This window comes from Numenius arquata, chromosome 2 (assembly GCF_964106895.1).
Source record: "Numenius arquata chromosome 2, bNumArq3.hap1.1, whole genome shotgun sequence".
In the NCBI taxonomy this organism is placed as follows: Eukaryota; Metazoa; Chordata; class Aves; order Charadriiformes; family Scolopacidae; genus Numenius; species Numenius arquata.
This window is the reverse complement of record NC_133577.1, coordinates 40,858,192-40,876,711: the sequence shown is the minus strand read 5'-3', so window position 1 is coordinate 40,876,711 and position 18,520 is coordinate 40,858,192. Positions and strand designations below refer to the sequence as shown.

General features: G+C 51.4%; 1 protein-coding gene across 1 annotated transcript in view; it reads left to right on the top strand.

Moving 5' to 3' along the window:
- Positions 1–4,778: 4,778 nt before the first annotated feature.
- PKDCC (protein kinase domain containing, cytoplasmic) overlaps positions 4,779–18,520 on the top strand; it is a 37,906-nt gene continuing 24,164 nt past the window's right edge. Inside the window, exon 1 of the mRNA XM_074168624.1 lies at positions 4,779–5,432. Coding sequence (XP_074024725.1) covers positions 4,779–5,432 — 654 coding nt within the window. The remainder of the gene's footprint in view (positions 5,433–18,520) is intronic.

The window sequence follows — 18,520 nt, the reverse complement described above, 5'->3', positions numbered from 1 at the left end:
AGACACGTGCAACGGCCCTCCACTGGCCCCACATCCTGAGGAAAGAGAGGCTTTCCACCCTGCCCTGAAAGCTGACAAGACCTTGGCAAAGCAGGGAATGACGGAGAGGTTGGACACGGAGGAGCCCTCAGCAAAAAGGCATGCAGCACATGGACTCGCATTTTCAAGAGCCTTCTGGTCTCATGGCTCAGGCTGGGCTTTCCAAAAAAAAAAGCTCTCCTTCCATGTAAGCGGCCAGAACAGGTGGCCAGGAATTCTAAAGGTTATTAAGTCCTTTCAAAAAAAAGTAACTCTGATGTGTCAAAGGGGAGTGATGTGAGCGCAAAGCGCTTTTGGAAGAACAAACTTCCCCAGCAGAAGCTCTGAAGGATTCCAGCTCCCACAAACATGTTTCCAGTTGTGGTTTTTAAGTGAGATCTTGAAGCTACCCACACTTGAAAATGTGAGACTTCTTTTTTGGGGCCTGGAGTCAAAATCCCTTGAGACAAACAGTGGGACTCACTTGAAGATGCCTGCTTGTGGGTGTAAAACCAGGGATAGTCGAGCTTAGCTTGGCAAATTTCATTGACTCCATAGACCAGTGATCCCCATGCAGCCAGACTGGGAGCACAGAGGGGGACAGGAACACGGGCGCTTGAAATTGTTCCTGGCCGGGTTTGGATGCAGACTCCCAAACCTCTCTTTCCCGTCACCCATTCCTGAAACACAGGCTTTGCCTCCAGGACAGCCATGGCTCCTGCAGCAACAAAATGATTTCCCCAAGGAGCAGTCAATATATTGCCACGATCTTAATCTTATTTAGTGTGGTAGCATGGTTTTAATTTTTCCGTGTTTGATCCCTCAGCTTTAGGAATATTGATAGAAATAGGGACTGTGAAGATCAAATAAAGAGCGGCCCGTTGCATATGAAAAAATACCCTTCAGTCCTCACTCTCTCCGCGGTGATTCAGCTTTTCCAACCGCGCTGCCGAGATAAAAGGCTCGCATGTGAGCAGAAGTGTGAGCAAGGTCTGTAATGCTTTCAGCGCACCGCCTCGCAAAAAAAAAAGAGCCCTGGCTGCGGGAGCAGATCCCGTCTATTCCTAAATCTCCTTCAGCGGCGGGGAGGACGGGAGGCAAAAAAAAAGAAAAAGGGCTTTTGCCCCGTTTTCACACCGGCGTGGGCTGTTTGCTGTTGGCCGCAGCTCGCTGTTGACTTTAGTCGGTAGCTCTGTTTATGCCCCCGTGTTGGTTTTCCTGGCAGCGCGGTTTTAGGGCGGCTGGCAGCCCCTCCTCGCCCAGCCGGGCAGGGCAGAGCTGGGCTACCCGCCCGGCTCGCCCCGGCACCGCCGCCCTAATCAGTGGCAGGCCCCGGGCGCGGGGTAATTAGAAACATGGAAGGGGCTTTCTGTCTTTTGAAATCTGTCTCTCAACATCAAAGTGCTCGGCGCAAGTCGTCCTCCAGAGGTCGAGTCCCATATCTAAATGAGTGATGTATTTCATGGTATCTGTCGGGGGGGATATAATGAAGAAAACCGGCTTTGAGATGGGGCATGATGTGAAAAACAGGTGGCCCGCTTTAATGGGTTGCGGAGCATCTGTTTTGCAGTCCGCTTGTGTTCCTGTAAACTGCGCAAACAACGGCGAACCGGCGGCGGGCGCGCAACTTCCGCGATCGCGCAGCCTCCGCGGCGCCAGGCGCTGCCCCGCCCGAAGCGGCGCGTCTCTGGGGGGAGGCAAAGGGGAAGGCAGAAGGGCGGCTCAGCCCCTCGGGCTGCTCTCCTTAAATCCCTGCCTCCTCACGGTGACAAACGAAGCCCCCCATTCCGCTGCGGACCCTCTCCTTCCCGTCCTGAAAGAAGAGCGGGCACTACCTCCACCTCGCGGAGACCTACACTCCCTCCCCACCCCCCTTAACACATCCGCCCCCCCCCCCAAAGCATCCAGGGGTGCAGGTGCAGTGCGGTGGTACCTGGCAAAGCCAGCTTCCCCCTCTCCCCGCGCTGGCCCCGCCGGGGGCCCTCAGCCTCTCCCCCGGGGCTGCCCGCACCCCCGCCGGGGCACCATCCTCTTTCGTGGGGGGCACGGCCCCTCGAAGGAGCCGGCTCCCCCCTCCGCGAGATTGTTGGCCTCGGTTCGCCCCCGATTTGGCCTTGAAGGCCAAATTCCGCTGAGATCGCACCGCTTGCTGGTAACGTTTCCAGGGCCCCCTCCTTTCCCGGCTTGCACAACCGCTCCGACTTTTATTCCGACTCTATCTGTGCAGTAATAGAAAGTGTTGGCGAGCATCAGCCAAGCCATAAATCCAGCCGAGCCCGCACGTTTCAAGTGCTCACGGGCAAATCGCCGTGATTTCCCCGGAGGGCGCGCAGGACGGCGAGCTGCGCGGCGGCTGCGCGCCTGCTGCGCTTGGCTCGGGAGGCGCGCATCCTCCGCGGTGACTTGACTCGCAAGGTGCCGTTTAAGATGACCGGCTGGATAACTTCGGGCGGTGCCGCCTCGGGAGCCCTCTGCCCTGCCGGGGGGAGGTCCGGTACCTTCAGATCTCCAACCCTAGCGCGGGAAGGCAACGCGAGCCTCCCGCCGCCCGCGGGAGTTGGGGGGTGTGTGTGTGTCTGTAGGTGAATTCCCACTTAGAACAGGGAGGGCTGCAGGTGTCCCAGCGGCGTCGGAAACGCATTTCATATCATTATGAACCCGCTTACTTTGCAAAAAAATTATCCGGGCCTGCAACCCTGTCCTCCTCTCCTGCACCCGTGAAATCCCACTGACCGCAGCAGGAACAGGCGCTGGCTCGGGAATTCCGCAAAGAAGCTGCCCTGGCGTGGCTGAAAGGTAAAAAACCCGCTGCTCCCGCTAGATAAGAACAGAAACGATTGGGGCGGTAGACCCCAAATCCCCTCAAAACTCAAACGATAAAAAAGCCCAATCTCCCTCCACCCCCTCTCAAAAATCCCAAACCCCACTAATCCCTCGGGATGCATCGAGCACAAAACCCCCGCTATTCGACACCCGGACGGTGCTCCCTCTCCCCACTGCCCGTGCCGCCCCGCAGCCGCGGGAGGGCAGGTGGCACCGCCCCGGCGGGCGGAGCGGGTACCGTGGGCAGGCGCGCAGCGGCCGCGGAGCAGCGCGGAGCCGGGCGGGTGGGCAGGGAGGCACGCTACGCCGCGCTGGGGAGCCTGCTGCCCCCCGGGCACAGACAACATCCCCCTCTCTCCCCTCTTTCCCGTGTTATTTTTATTTTAATTGGCGATTACGCGCTCCCCGTTATTTTTACGTGGTGGTTAGTGCCGGGCTCCGGGAGTCCCGCTGGGAAGGGGCGCCCGGTCCGGCGTGTCGCGGGCGGGCAGCCCCCCCGCGCCTCTGCCCGCCCCGTGTGCGGGGCCGCCGGTGGGCCGCACCGCCGGTGTCTGTGGGGAGGCAGCGGCAGGGAGGCGAGGCTGCTGGGAGAGACGGTGGAGCTCCCGCATCCCCTCCGGAGGCTCCCCCCGCCCGCCTCCTCCTGCTCTCGCCGCCGCCTCCGGCAGCGGGCGGGCGGGGGCCGGGGCTGAGCTTCCCGAGCTCCGCTTTCTGCCGGCGCTGGAGGAAACGCTGGCCGTCACAGCACGCTGGCTCCTGGGAGCCGTCGCCGAGCCTTTTTTCCTCTTTTTTTTTTTTCTTTTCCTTTTTTTTTTTTTTTTTTTTTTTGCTAAGTCCAATGTGTATTACCTAAATGGCTCGTCCCTTTCCCTTATTGGAAATGATTTCCCGCTTCCATTGTGGTGAACTTTGCCTCGCCTGACTCTTTACGGCTTTTCTCTTGTTGATGGGCTTTCCTTTGTGGAAGTTTCGCGGGCTGATTGTGTTTGTTAATTAGTTGCTAACAGCATCGTAATGCGGGCTTGATGGATAACCATGTCATTAGCACTCACCCCTGCAATTCACATTTCCAACAGAGCAGGGGCTACCCCATGCCGCGACCGTGATTTGTGGCTGTAGTCTCGTGTGGGTGACACGCACCCCGAGCCCCGCTCCCCTTCCCAACCCCCTCCCCGCCCGCCTTGTGCCGTTAAAAAGCATCGGAACCCCCCCTCCCGTGGGTGCTTGTGTACGCCCCTCGCCCCCGCGGCTGCCAGGCACGGGGACGAGGGCATCCCGTCCACACCGCTGCTGCCGCCGCCACTTTCGCCGCACGGACACGCGTGGGAAGGACCACAGCTCCCGCCTCGCCCCGCCGGCAGCACCCTGGGCCCGCCCTGCCCCGACAGCCCCCAGCCCCGGGGCCGCGGCGCAGCTCGGGGGGGGGGGGGGTCCGCCCGCCCGCTCCGCTCCGCCCCGCTCCGCCCCGTTCCTTCCCTGCCGGGAGGGGGGGCTCGGCCGAGCCTGGGAGATGTAGTCCCGGCTCCCGGGCTCGCCGGCGGCCGGCGGGGCTTCCGCGGGGGACTACGTTTCCCAGGCCCCCCTGCTGCTCGGCCGGGCGGCGGGAAGGGCCGGGGCTGTCAATCAGTGCGCGTCGGCGGGGGCAGCGAGCCGGGGATCCCCCGCTTCGCCCCCCCCTCCCCCCCCGCCCTCCTCCGCGTCCCGCTAATAATAAGTGCTTCAGAGGCTTAAAAGCAGGGAGGCAAGTGTCATGCGGGCGCGCCGTAAGGGGCTGAGCTCCGGCTGAGCGCCCGGGTCCGCTCTGCCGCCGGCACAGCCCGGAGGGAAAAAAAAAAAAGAGGGGGAAAAAAAAAAAAAATCAGCTCAGAGCTGGTTCCCGGGGAAGGGGCGAGAGGAGAGAAGCCCGAAAGGCTGGACGAGCCGGCAGCGAAGTGGCGATGAGGCGCAGGAAGACGGCGGTGGCGGCCGGCTGCTGCCTCGCCTTCCTCCTGGGCACCCTCCTCAACCTCCTCTTCGTCCCCGGCTCCGAGCACCCGCCGCCGCCGCCCCGCGACGGGGCTCCCCCCTCCCCGCCCGGCGCCCCCCTCCGCCTGCCGGAGGAGGAGGGCGGCGGCGGCCGGGCCGCCCTGGCACGGCAGATCCGCGAACGCTACGAGGAGGTGCTGCGCTACCGGCAGCACCGGGCGGCGGCGGCGGCGGGACGGCGGCCGCTGCGGCCCCGGGAGCGGCGCCTGATGGACCTGGCGCCGCCGCGCACCTCGGCGGAGCAGCCGCGGGGCCGAGCGGCGGCGGGGCCGTGGGCCGGCGCCTCGGCCGAGCTGTCGCTGGAGCCGCCGCTGCTGGGCTGTGGCGACATCCGCAATGTCAGCGGCGTGCAGTACCTGGGCTCGGGGTACACCAAGGCGGTCTACAAGGCGGTCCTCAACCGCACGCTGGCCGTGGCGCTGAAGGCGGTGGATTTCGGCGGGCACGACATCGCCCACTGCGTGCAGCAGTTCGCCGCCCTGGGGGACTGCTACCGCCTGGCCGCCTACAAGATCGTCAAGGAGATGATCCTGCTGCAGCGGCTGCGCCACGCCAACGTCCTGCAGGTGGGTACGCGGGTGGCCGCGGAGCCCCGCGGAGCGGGTTGGGTTCCGCCGGTCCTCCGCCGATTGCTCGGCCCCGCCGCGGGCGACCTGTGGGCGCCGCCGGCGTGAGCGGGTGGGGGGCCGCGCCGCGGAGCCCCCGCGGTTTACCCCCCACGGTCCGTGGGGAGCCGCCGCTGCGGGGACGGAGGTCCGCGCGCTTCTCCTCCCCATCGCGGGTCGGCGGGAGGCCCGTCGATGGGCGTTTTCCGCCGGCAGCCGCGTACCGTCAGCGGTGCTCGGCCCCCGCCGGGAAGGGATTCGCCCCCGCGGGGCGTGCAGGGCCGGGAAAAGGTGCCCGGTGCGGGGCTAGCCGCAACCCCCCCGCGGCGTCCTGCCGCCACGGCCGGCCTTGCGGCGTGCGCTCTTCCTCATGAATGATACTGAGGTGAGGAAGGGGGAGAGGGCTGAGGGAGGACTCGGAGATTAAGAAGCGCTCCCGAAACGTAGGAAATAAAGGCCGTCCTGGGTGCAAGCCGCTGGAGAGCAGGGGGCAGAGGGGGCACCCCGGGCAGCCTCTGCGGCGACGGAGTCACCGGCTGGGACGGGCCGGGTGTTCGCCTTGTGTTAGTCACTGCGCCGGCACCGCCGCACTTGCCAGAAGGGCTGCATAGTAGGACTGTTACACATCAGCATGAATCTCAACGGGTCCATTTGGATGTAAATGCTGGTATGGAAATTCCTATTGCGTTTCGCATAGCGCGAGCGTTGCAGTAGAATAAAAAAATGAACGTTGGACCAGACGGCCTCACAGTAGGTGCTTTTTGAACTGAATGGAGTAAAGGAGTTTTGTGTTTCTGCAGCAGCAGCAGCAGCAGGAGTACCAGCTCCCCCACGAGAACTTCAGATCCCAACGATCAAAGCTCTCGAGTTTCATATACTGTTCAAAGAAAGGGCAGTCATGATTTATCTACGACAACAAAATAGATATTCACCAACCTTCCTTCCTTCCTTCCTGTTTCCATATTATTTCCTCAGCGGTGCCAGGTCTCACTGTAATACATAAGGAGAGCAACATGTAGCAAACTACAAAGACCTGTACTCCTAGGAAGGATGCTCCTCTGTTGCTGTGATGAATTATTGTTGGGAAACCCGTGCTTGGGTGCAGCCATCGTTACTGATTGAGTTGACAGCAGGAAATACACCCTACAGTTGTAAACGCGGAGGGGATATTCTCCCCCCCCCCCAGGTTGTTTTTCTTGGGCTGTGGAAGCGAGCTGGCCAGGTTGAGCGTGAAGTGTGTGCTTTCTGAAGTTGCGAGTCGTTTCGGTAGGCACTCGTGTTTCTTCCCCGTGTTACTCGTGTGTAGTTTTCTGCTCTGGAAAGATTAATTTGTAACTAGCTCGTCCTCCTCACAAAATGGAAGGGGGCCGCATCTGCGTCTGTGAAGGGTCCCCGGCAGCCGCCGCGGTGCTTCTGCGTGTGTGGGCAGCGGGTCCCCCCGCCCCGGGCTGCCCGGGCGGCCGAAAGCTGCTCGCAGCGCCGCTCCCTCCGCAGCGAGCCTTGGAGGAGCCGCCCTCATTCACTCCTCCGTTTCGTGGGGTCAGGTGGGGTCTGGAGGGGGAAGCGAAGGGGAGATGTGGGGTGTCCCTTGGCGAGGAGGGCCGGGGGCTGGAGCAGCCGGGGAGGAGAAACACGCCCAGCCGCCGTGCCGGGGAAATGCTCTCATGGGCAAATACGCCGCGTGTTAATTAGGACTTCATATTTACATGCCACCCAATTTAAAAATAGATTACGCTTAAATCAGAAACATGTTTTCAGTTTCGTCGCGATGTTGTCATCCTATTTTCTTTTGTCTGTCCTGCGCCACCATCAGCCCCTGGCAGCGCTGCCTGGCTGGGATCAGAAGAGCCCCGAGTGCCCGCACATCACCCACCTTTTTGTTTAACATATTTCATTCTAGGGACGCACAGGGCGAGGTTACTGCAGCATGAGTGAGGGATAAACGTTTGACGAGACATTACCTTGAAAGGAGATTATAAAAATCGACCTGACAAGCTTTACCTAGGCAGGGTTCGGGGCAGCCGTATGGGCCAGGAGTGGGTCTCTGGTGCCACACTGGAGTTGTAAAACCAGTGCAGAAAACGGGCACTAGTGAGCAACGTGCAATTTATGGATTATGTCTCTGTTAAAATCTCAAAGGGGACAGGATCTATCGACTTCCAGAATGGTTTTTAGTTTAGGTTTTGTGTTTTGTTGTTTTTGTTGTTTTTTTTTTTTGTCCAGTGGCAGCTGGCCCAGGGCTTAGAAATCACTGTCCAGGGTTTGTGGCCTAGGGAGAGGAAATCAGTTCAAAATCTCTTCCCCTCTCTTCTGGCTTTTGACAGGCGCTGCAGCTTCCATTGGAGCAGTAGGACCCACACTGCCTACAGATGCCACGGCCAACACGTAACATCTACCTGGCCAGCAAAGCCCGGGAGTTTTTCTGCCTTTCCTCCTTACCTCTTCTTTGCTCCTTCCCCTCCCCACCGGCGGCTCCCGACATACCCAAGTACGAGCCGGCTGCTATAAATAGCTCGAAGGACATGCCACCCTCCTGCCACCCTGCCGTGCTGGGGGAGTGCCCCGGCTAGGGGCTGGAAAGGGGGAGCCGTGCGGGTTTGGGGCGATGCTTTACCCACCCGCGCTGCCACCTGCCAGCGCCACCCGGCTGGCAGGACCGCTGGCACCCGCTGGGGACCGACCGGAGCTGCTTGAGGACAGCGGGAGGTCTTCCTCCGCACGCCGCGGGGGAGGGAGGAGGGGAAGGAGAAGCAGCCCCGGCACCCGGCGACCCATCCACGGACGGTGCCGAGCCGCTGTGGGCAGGGGAGGGCGCGGCGGCGGCAGCCGGTCTCCCCCGGAATGCCCGGTTCTCCCCCGGGATGCCCGATCCGGTTCTCCCCCACGCCCGGCCGCCCTGGAGCTGCCTCGGCGTCGGTCAGGGGCTACTCGGGGTGAATGCGTTCATGAGCTTTCTTTTGCTGGAAATAAGAGTTCCGTGTAGGTTCAGTTCTAGGAAAGGGGTTTTTCCTGTAAATCTCTGGCAGCTGACAGCCTGAAGTGTAGTTTGTAAGATAACAGGCTTGTTCTTTACTGTCTCAGCAGTTCCCATTCTGGCCTGTCTCTTGTCAAAATCAGCTTTTTTTTTTTCCTCCTTTTTTTTTTTTTTTTTTTTGTTAGCCATCCTTTTAAAAGACTTGATTATTGTACAATATACGATAGAGGGGAAAAGAGCTCTTTCCAGAAAGTACCACCGCCTTCAGACAACATGTTGACATATCCACCGTGCCCTCCGCCTGGGGAAGGAGCCAGATGTGTCAACTCCGGCAGATGTGGCGAATCAAGTCTATCAAAAGAAACGTGGAAAACCGGCAAGAGGGAGAGTGGTTTCGCATTAGCCAGCGCTGAGGCAAGGGCAGCTCGCCTTCGTATTTTCATTTCTGTGCTCTGCCCATCACTGGTATGCCCGATGGAGTGCCATCGCCCCCCTTGCCCCCGCTGCTCGCCCTCGGCTGCCCGAGGTTCCCTGGGGCGGCAGCCGCTGGGAAGGGCAGGTGCAGACTGCGGTGGAAATGTATTTGCTTTGGAGTGGGGAAGAGAGGGTAGTTCATTAAAGTTGATTTTATAATGAAGGGCACTGGGGAAGAGGAGGAACTGGGTCACTGATTTATTGTAACAGAGGATTTAGCGGCCCGCTAATTGCTTTGCAGTCGCTCTGTGTCAAACGCGGTGCCTGATCTCTTCCTTTCCCTCCGTGCTGCGGTTTCTTTTCTTGCACAGTTCAAATGCTGCTGTCTGAATCCCGGCTTTCCGTGCATTTTAGTGGGGAAGATGATTTAGTGTGCTTTAATTCCTTCCTGCCCGTATTTGAGGAAGAAAAGAAAATCAAACCATTTGCAGTTAATTTCAAACAATGAGCGCGATTGTAAAGACACAAAGGCAATGTTTGATTTACTGTAATAATGTAATTATAGCCCTGGAGTATCAGACTTAAGGGTGTTGCCATTCATGGGCATAAGCGGCTCTTTGGAGGCATTCTTTCTTCCTTTGCATTGCTGAAGCTGAAGAGAGGGGAGGGAAGGTTTGGGAGTGCAGACCTTTGGAAAATCGCAAGCTTATTTCTGTGACAGCTATTTATCAGCACTTCTAGTGTGAGTTCACAATGATTCATTTAAGAAGGAGCTACCGCTTTCTTAAAAACAAACACAAAAGCTCAAGGAAAAGGGTTGGCTTTGTCTGAAGCCAGTGGAAGACACCAGCTGCTAGCAGAGCCACTGGTTTGCTGACTGCCCAGACAAGGTCGTTTCACTTGGCTTATTTAGCTTTAGTGTAGAGTTAAAACATGCGGATGAAATATTGGGATGGCATCAACGCTAAAAAAAGTCACCATCCGAGGTATGATGTCAAAGCAGTTTCTATGGGAATTGGTTCAGTTAGCACTAGTATATTTTTTTTTATTTATTTTAAATGGTCACGATTACAGAGACAATATATATCACTTAGAAAATTCATTGATTAAAATAGTACTGAAAGTAATACATCACTTGCTGTTGACAAGTTCAGTCGATTTAAGATGTGCTAGCCGGTCATGATATTTTTAAATACCGATTTTTAAATGAGATTTTCTTTTCTTTACATGTGATAATTAACAGACATTTTACCCTGATGCTTTTCCTATACATATGCATAGCCAGCAGGATAGGGCAGTTTTAATTCTAATGTGAGAATTAAAATAATAAAGCTTTGTATGCAGTTTGCTGATTCCAAGTGGAAGTAGACAGTCTTTCCAAGTCTGAAGAAAGTCAATATACAATTAATTTCCAGTGCAAACACATTTTTGTAGGGAGTGTATGACTCTTGAAGGTCTGGTCCTTCCCCATCCTTCTTGCATGAATCCACTGTTGTTTTCACAGAAAGTGGGGGGAGGGGGAGGAAAGGGAGAAGGAAGGGGAGATCAAGCCATGGTGGAAACAGCTACTCAGGGATCTCTTCCCTGTTGCCAGCAGGTGGGCATTGAATCCCCTTTGTGGTGGCAATGGTGCAGGATTCCCAGCAACAAGCCTTGATCCGCAGTTGGCTGGAGTGTGACCATGACAACTTTGGGAATGGCTGGCCTGAGAAGAGTGCTGTGATTGCTGATACCAGCTGGAGGGTGACTACACGGAGAGTTTGTCATTCTGAATTTTGGAGAACCCCAGCAGAGGTTCACAGCTCTTGGAAGCAAGCCTTTCAAAACGAAGCACTTAATGAGAATTAACCTTCCAGGCTGGGGCTGGGGCTGGCTGGGGTTTGACATGTGTCCCGCATGCAGTCATCCGTAGGGGATTGCTGCAAGCAGGAGGGACCTTTTAGACTGGGAATTTTTTCAATGCTTTTCTGAAGTAGCTCAGTTGAGCTGCTCTTGGGACAGGTTGGCTAAAGATGAATGAGGCCACCACACATGGCGCAAGACCAGACTGACACCATCTGTTTAACTGGCATTAGGATCAGAGGAACTTATGGTCCCGGGCAGATGAGCCTGCCAAATCCTGAAGAGGCAGCAAGAGAGATTTGCACCACTCGCTGGCCACCTCCTTCCTCTGGTAAAGCTGACATCGCAGCTGCCCAGCGAGCAGAGATGGAGCTGCGTCTTTGTCCTGGTCACTGCTTGGCATTGCTGTAGATGTACCTTGCAGGAGACGAGGAATCTAAGTCACTTGGGCATCCTTCAAAATTGTTAGTGGTGGCCGATTCAGGGGGTCAGCACTGGACATTTATGTGGGTGGAGAGAAAAAAGCAGGCAGTGCCACCTACTGATGGCTCGGTGGAGACAGCTCGCTGCTGCTAACAGATGTCCCCACAGCCCCAAGGAGCTTGGGGTGGAGTGGTGAAGGGCAGAGAGAGCAGACAGATGCGGTTTGGCGAGGAAAGAAGAATTACACAAAGTGCTTCTTTATTGCGAGACTGCTTCCCAAAAGGCCCAGATGTTATCCTGCACTTTTAAGAGTGAAGAAAGGATCTGTTAACAAGAACTCCAGAGCTGCTGGAAGCACAGAGCTGATACAATTGCAAACCAACTCTAACCGTTCATGTCACTGGAAGGCAAGCTATAGTCTTGATCCTGAAGTCACCGAATAACGTTTTATCCCATTGATTTGCATGGGATGGCAGAGGGTGTTGAACTTGCAAAGCTGTTGGCAGGAACAGTTTTCCATAAGGCACGTGCCATCACATAAGTTAACGGGGCTACATCGTCCGTCCTTTTGAGAGCAGCATTCATAAAACTAATCCCAATCATTTGTTGAATGATTTCTGTGATTGCTTCTCAGTTTTATGTGCCATGTAAATCATTCCAGAAGACTCTGGTTTGAATTTCTGCCTCCTTTATGGGAGCTGATGACTTGCAACCTCATTCAGTTTCCTTCAGGGGAGCCCAGCGTTGCTCCTTCTGTGCAGCAGCTCGGGGAGATCACTGGTCACCATGGGTTGCTGTGGGTACCATCAAGTTCTCCCTTGCTGCTTGCCTTTTTTCATAGGAGCAACAGTGACAAGGGGAGCAAGGCCGCTCCACCCTGTGAATATCCTGGCCTGGAAATTAGTTATGACCAGGGCAGAAGTGCAACAGAAAGCATGTGTTTTTTACAGTTTGTCTTTTCACTCCCTGCCCTGTCCCCCCCCCCAGTCCAAATGTGGAGTAGCTAGGGAAAGCTCTTCTCCCTGGTAGCCAGTGATAGGACATGTGGGAATGGTTCACAGTTGCACCGGGGAGGTTTAGACTGGACAGCAGGAAGCACTTCTTTACTGAGAGGGTGGTCAAACACTGGAACAGGCTTCCTAGAGAGGTGGCTGATGCCCCAAGCCTGTCAGTGTTTAAGAGGTGGTTGTTCAATGCCCTTAATAACATGCTTGAACTTTTGGTGAGCCCTAAAGTGGTCAGGCAGTTGAACTAGATGATTCTTGTAGGTCCCTTCCAACTGAAATTATCCCATCTTAGCCTCTCATATCCTGTCCTTACAATGGATGGTTGTGGCCCTTTCGTACACGCTCTGTCTTCTCATTGCAGCCGTATTTTGGGGAAGGGCTGGTGGGGCTGTGGTGGCAAGCCAAGCCAAGGAGGCAGGAGATGACCCCTGGAAGGGCACACCAGGGCTGGCAGAGCTCTGCCCCTCTGCTCACTGCATAGACACAGAGAGCATTGGTGGGCTCAGGCGTGAGCTGGCCCACACTTAGAAGTGTTGTAGCCCTGGTTTATGAAGTATCTGTGTCAGATACACAAGCTGGGTTTTTTTAAAGGTCTTTTTTATGGATTTTTGTGCCAACACAGTCATCTGATGGTGCAGGTAGGTGCCTTGTGGCATCTAACTCCCATTGCAATTTTTCATTTCTGCGACGGCCCTGAAAAACTTGACAAGAACAAGTTCTCACAGGCACTATGCTAATACTAATATTGACTCTAGACTAATTTTAAAGGAGTTGTTATTTTTTGTGACACTCAGCTGAACCACTCAGTTTAGGTAGTAGACACCAAACATGGATATTTTATATTGTTTTAGGACAAATTTGGAACAACATAGTTTGGAAAGAGTTGCTTTTTTTCTTGGACTATGTGGCTGCAGATAGACTCCAAGCTTATTTTAAAGCTCTCCATGATAAAGTACACAGTACTAAGGCTCAGATACCTAAGAAAGAAGAGTGATACAGATGGGTCTAATGAACGCAAGTCAAGCTTTTCCAAACATGCGATGCACAGAGGTTATTTGATAGTTCTGTAGTGCAAAATCCCATCATGACGAAGGGTTAATCTGGCGGTGTGGTGGAACTGAATGCAGTCCTGTGGATGGAGGTCAGAGGAGCTTCTGGTCTGGCTATTTACAAGATAATGAACTGTGCCTGCACTGATATCAGCCCTTTTCCATTGAAATCCTAGTTGTATGAGTGATCTATTTGTCTTCACTGGGAGGCTTTACAAGAGTAGGCTACTTGTGTGACTAAATATTTGCAGGGTTGGGCCTTGAGCTTGTGCAGTGCAATGCAAATTCAAAGTGCTGTAAATGTTTCTAGTAGAAGAATTTTCCACTTCAGAGTAAAAGGAAAGCAGGGAGAGTAAAAGGGAGATAACGTTACTAAACCATAAGATTATAGCCAACGTAATATGTGTCAGAACAGCAGGTATATATGTATACACACACATACCTTCATATATTTTATATGTATCTGTGGACCTCTGTGGATATACCGACAGATATGGTTAGATATACATATGTGTGTGTTTCTAAATAATACGCACTAATTTTTCTATTAATGAACTTCCATGTTTAGTAACAGTGCCAGATATGAGATTCTTGTCCCTTCTAGCTCTACCGGAGTTTAGTGCTAATCATAATAATGCATTTATAAATAAAAGCCGAGGCAGAGCTGTGAATTTAGAGCTTAATATTTGAATTACTTGCTGCTTGCTGTTGGTTCCAGTATCTAGCAGCAGAGGATAGCTTTCAACGCGCAGTTTTCGTCCCGTTCTTGAAAGGTTCTGAGTGGTGTTGGGGATGCCCTGTATGAAAGTCTTTTCCCAATGAAGCTCAGCACTTGGCAGGGCTTGATTGCTGGATTTCAATGAGGAGAATCAATTCACTTCTCATGCATCATCTCTATATATCCTGTAGCAGGAAGGCTGACATTGAATCAACCTTTATTTAGTTTAGGCCTTTCAGGGAACCTATCCTTTTTCCAGGGAGATGCATGTTACAGGTTTGCAGAAGCTTTTGGGCTGGGTAGCTGTGGCAATATAAAAAAAAATAAAAATGTATTTATTTATATTAAAAACATTAAAATATAGATACAAATATTGTGTGTATATATTGTATATAGAAACATACACATATATATGTCATACATACACAAATACATATATATGTGCTTGTGCGTATATTTATATATTTATGTACCATCAGTAATGAAGGGAAGTATTTAAAACCCAAGGAATGACTAGATCTTAGAGTGACATACATGTCTCACATCATGTATTGGTAAATCATAGCTGTGTCGGGCAGCGCTGAATGGTCCTGGTCTCGCAGGGATTGTCCCAGTGCTCCAGGAATGAAAGGTGAATCCAAGACTGGTTGCATGTAAAATACTACGTTCATTTTGATAACAATAAAGTAGCAAGAGCTTCTAAATTATGCTGCTCTGGTTTTGACATGTAGCAGCTCAAACAAATGGCTCATCAAATGGCTACCAATGTCAGTGGGAGTTTTTTATTTCCCCTGGGCACCAAGTCACTACAAAATACAGTCTCAGCACAACCCGTTTTGATTAAGTAACCCTGTATTCACGTATTTTTGAAATTAAAAGCTGTGGCAAGTGTTGACTACTGTTGCTTTTCATAAAAGTGAGTGGTTTTTTTTTTTTCTATCGTGGGGAGCAGTTAGGCCTTACTGTAGTAAGTTTGGGCAAGTCCAAATTAAAAGAGAAGAGAATTAGGTTTCTAGAAATTACTTCTGGTGTGATGCAGTTGAGCCTGTCACTTACAATAGTCTGGTAACGGTGCTCTCGAAGTTCTCGTTCCTGGAAAATCTCATGTTCATTAAAGAAAAAAGGGGGAAATTGCCAGCTTTTGTGATTGTAGAGGAAATCTAAAGGGCCAAAAACTAGCAAGGCAAAGAAAAGGATTCGCAACGTGCTGTAATTTTTAGGGACGTGGCATGATCTGTGTGGGGGAGTTTTGTCCTGCAGCAGCCGGGGCGGCGATTCTCCCGCAGCCTGGCAGAGCCCGGCCACCACAGCCCCATGCAGGGAAGGTGGCCACAACCCCGGTCAGAGAAGGTGGCTGGTCCTACCCTTCCTGACTGACCCATCTCTATAAATGAAATGCAACTCTTCGGCAGAGGGTCTGGCTTGACATTTATTTTTCTGAAAATCCAGTTAGGGTGCCTACGCCAATGCAGGAGGGCCTGCTGTTTGCATGGACTTACTCTGCTGATGACAGCTTAATAAGCTCCTTTATTTTGTGTTTTTATTCAGTAAGCTTGTCAGCTTTTGTGTAGGGGCTGACCTCTGCCTTTGCCTCCCCCCCCACCCCACCCCAGCTCCTCTGAAAGGGGCACCTCTGTCCCCATCATTTGTAGTAAAAGGGAATTGTAAAGGGAGGTGAACTGACCGGCTGTAGGGACATGGGCTCCAGTGAAGCAATATGACTTTGCAGGGGCTGACCCTGGATGCCCAGCGTGCTAAAAAACTATCCAAGTCAGTGGGAGTTTTGGGTGCACAAGGACTAACGCAGGACCGAGCCTTTATGACTGAGAAAATCCAAACAGTGAGGGAAGGATTCAGTAAACTCAAAATGAATTACAGCACACGATGTGAGAACAGGTCAACATTTCGTATCTGGCATACGTTTTTCTAAACAGACAGAAAGGCATCCCAATATTGTGACTGGTTGCTATTAGATTCTACACAATGTTGGGGTGGCGTTTAAATGCAGTGACTTGAGATAGCAAAAAGATGTGGGATTGTATTTCTTTCCATTCATTTAATTGGAACCATGCTGAAAAGGCGTATGAAAACCATCACTCTTGCATATATCTAAAGTGTAGCTTTGCAACGCTGAGAATGATGTCTAACCTAATAGAATTGCAGATAGAGGAGATATTTTGGCTCATCTTTTGCTTCCAGCTATGTTCAGTTTCCCCATGTGGTTATTTTTCTTTTTATTGTGTGCATCCAGCTATCTGTTTCTTACTTCACCGTCTGGGAATACAAACCATTTTGTCTCATTTCAGACCTTAAAATGGATTGGACAAAAATGAAAAGGAAAGGGGGGAAAAAAAAGTATTTTGGGCAATACCTCTCTACTTGTTTCCGTGTCTTAATAAGTCAGCTTCTTAAGCAAAAGGCCCAAGAATTACTGTCTTGGAATATTTTGCGTCTGTATATACTCTGTATTTTGTAACATCTGTATGCTGGGTGGTGGTTCATCAGGAGAGGATGAATGTAATCATTTTAGATGCTTAACTGGCTGTTGGGACTTGCCCAGTTTGTAATCATGGTAATTGCACATACAAATACGGCCATGTAATTACATGTGCGTTTTTGCATTTAGTTTCAGGAGTTCATTTAGAAAAGTATAAATGTGGCCCAATAAATCCTTTATATCTCAGACTTCTGTGCTTTTATAACTCTATATAATTATGTAATAATGCTGCATCTGGAGAAGTTTCACTTAAGTAAAAGCAATAAAGAGCTCAGGTTAGATTATATATTTTTTGAGTTAGATCTACACTAACTTGCTCAGTACTGTGTTTTTCAGCTTGTAAGATTGATTAAGTTCGGCAGTACTCGTGCAATAAAATTTTCTTGTGAGAATAAAGAGCAATTTAGTATGACACCAAAACTGGATCAGGTCATTTAAGCTTCTACAATGACTGAAGTGATTAAATGTGTATTAATATAGTAAAATATACACCGAATAGTCAGATACTCAGGCAGTGAAGACTTTTGCCAAGGTAAAAATTGGATACTAAAAGGAAAGAATTACTTAGGAGCAAAGTTCCGGCTCTCTGAGAGCAAAACTAAATCATTATTATTACTGTTGGCATTCATGGGTTGAGATAAAATAGACAGAAATAGATACTGTAATTAATTTCTACTTATGTGTTCACATGCACATAAAGAGTTAAGACTAATTTCTCAGTATTTTGTGTGTACAGATATGTGTGTGTTATGTTTTAATAATCAAACGAATATATAATTGTTGTTTGTCGTCTGAATTTCTATTCCTGGAACGGTTTTCACAAGCGTTGAGAATGTCTAATGAAGACTGGTATCTTTTTTTTTGTATTCAGTGTTACTGTGACCCAACAGTTATTGTGATACCGCCATTTCCCAGTCTGGGTTGCTCGCTAATTTCCCTTATGGCTTTTTACCCAAAGGATAGTATTACTGTGCTGAAGACAAGAGCTGAGCTCTGCAGATGATGCAGAAACAGATGTTAGATTTTGACACTCGGAAGTGAAGGTTTTCAAACCTACTGAGCTTCATCCTGCCTTCTTAGTCTGCCCCTACACCAGAGACACGTGAAATACCTAGTAAGAACTGCAGAATCCGTCTTGTCTCTTGTGGTAAATATTTTAATTTCATTTCATGTTTTGTTAGTTCAGAAGGCTTTAACAGAATTGTGCTGATGTGTTACTCTAAGACAGTTTGCAGCACATGGAGATTTAACTCCTGTCAAAAAGCTGCACAAAAATGGTGTCCCAGAGGATAAGGAACAAACCCAAGTGCGGTGTGACTGGCTCTGGAGTAAGAAATGATTGCTGTTGAAATCTTCGTCATGGTTGTGGCAGTAAAGAGAAAGGTCCCTTTTCCTGTTTCGAATGTTCATATCAGCATTTAGCACAAATTCTCTGTTGTGCATTGGTGCCAAAATCTTTTCAGCATGTTTTAAAATAAAATCTCCTAGCTCTTTTTTTTGTTTAGGTTAATGTCCGTGTCTAAGCAGCTGTTTTGAAATACAGCGCCATTTTTACACCAAAAAGAAAAATTGTTTACTTCTTTTACATTTTTTGGCACCCTTTTTTTTTGTTTAAATGTAGACAGCTACAGTCAGAGCTAGCAGAACGGTTCGTAACAAATCCCATATTTGCTGACTTTTAGCCTTGTCTTTGCTTTTCTGTCTGGGAGGGTCACAAGCTGTAAGAACATGCTTGATACTCCAATCTGCTCACAGCGGTTGTCTTCAGCCTTGCACCGCTCCCTCCAGCGATGGCACTTGCCAGTCTGGCTCTCTGTGTTCCTGCTGAATTACGCTGCACGAGCCTGGCTTCTTCTGCAGGGCCATATCCAAGTCCCCTGAGCTCCAAGGACATGCTCACTGTCTTCCTGAGCTTTCTTAAAAAGTCAAATTACTCAGGGCAAGGCAGTAGAGGAATAGCAGCAGGGCATTTTTTTAATGCTGCATTTTCACACAGATCCTTTTACTGTATGGTTTATTTGACTGGGGGCAGAGATTACATTTAATTTTATTTCATGTGCATGCTGTTCTGGCTGGAAAGTTGCAATCGGATCCTTATCAGGCTCATTTAACTGCCTCTCTGCCA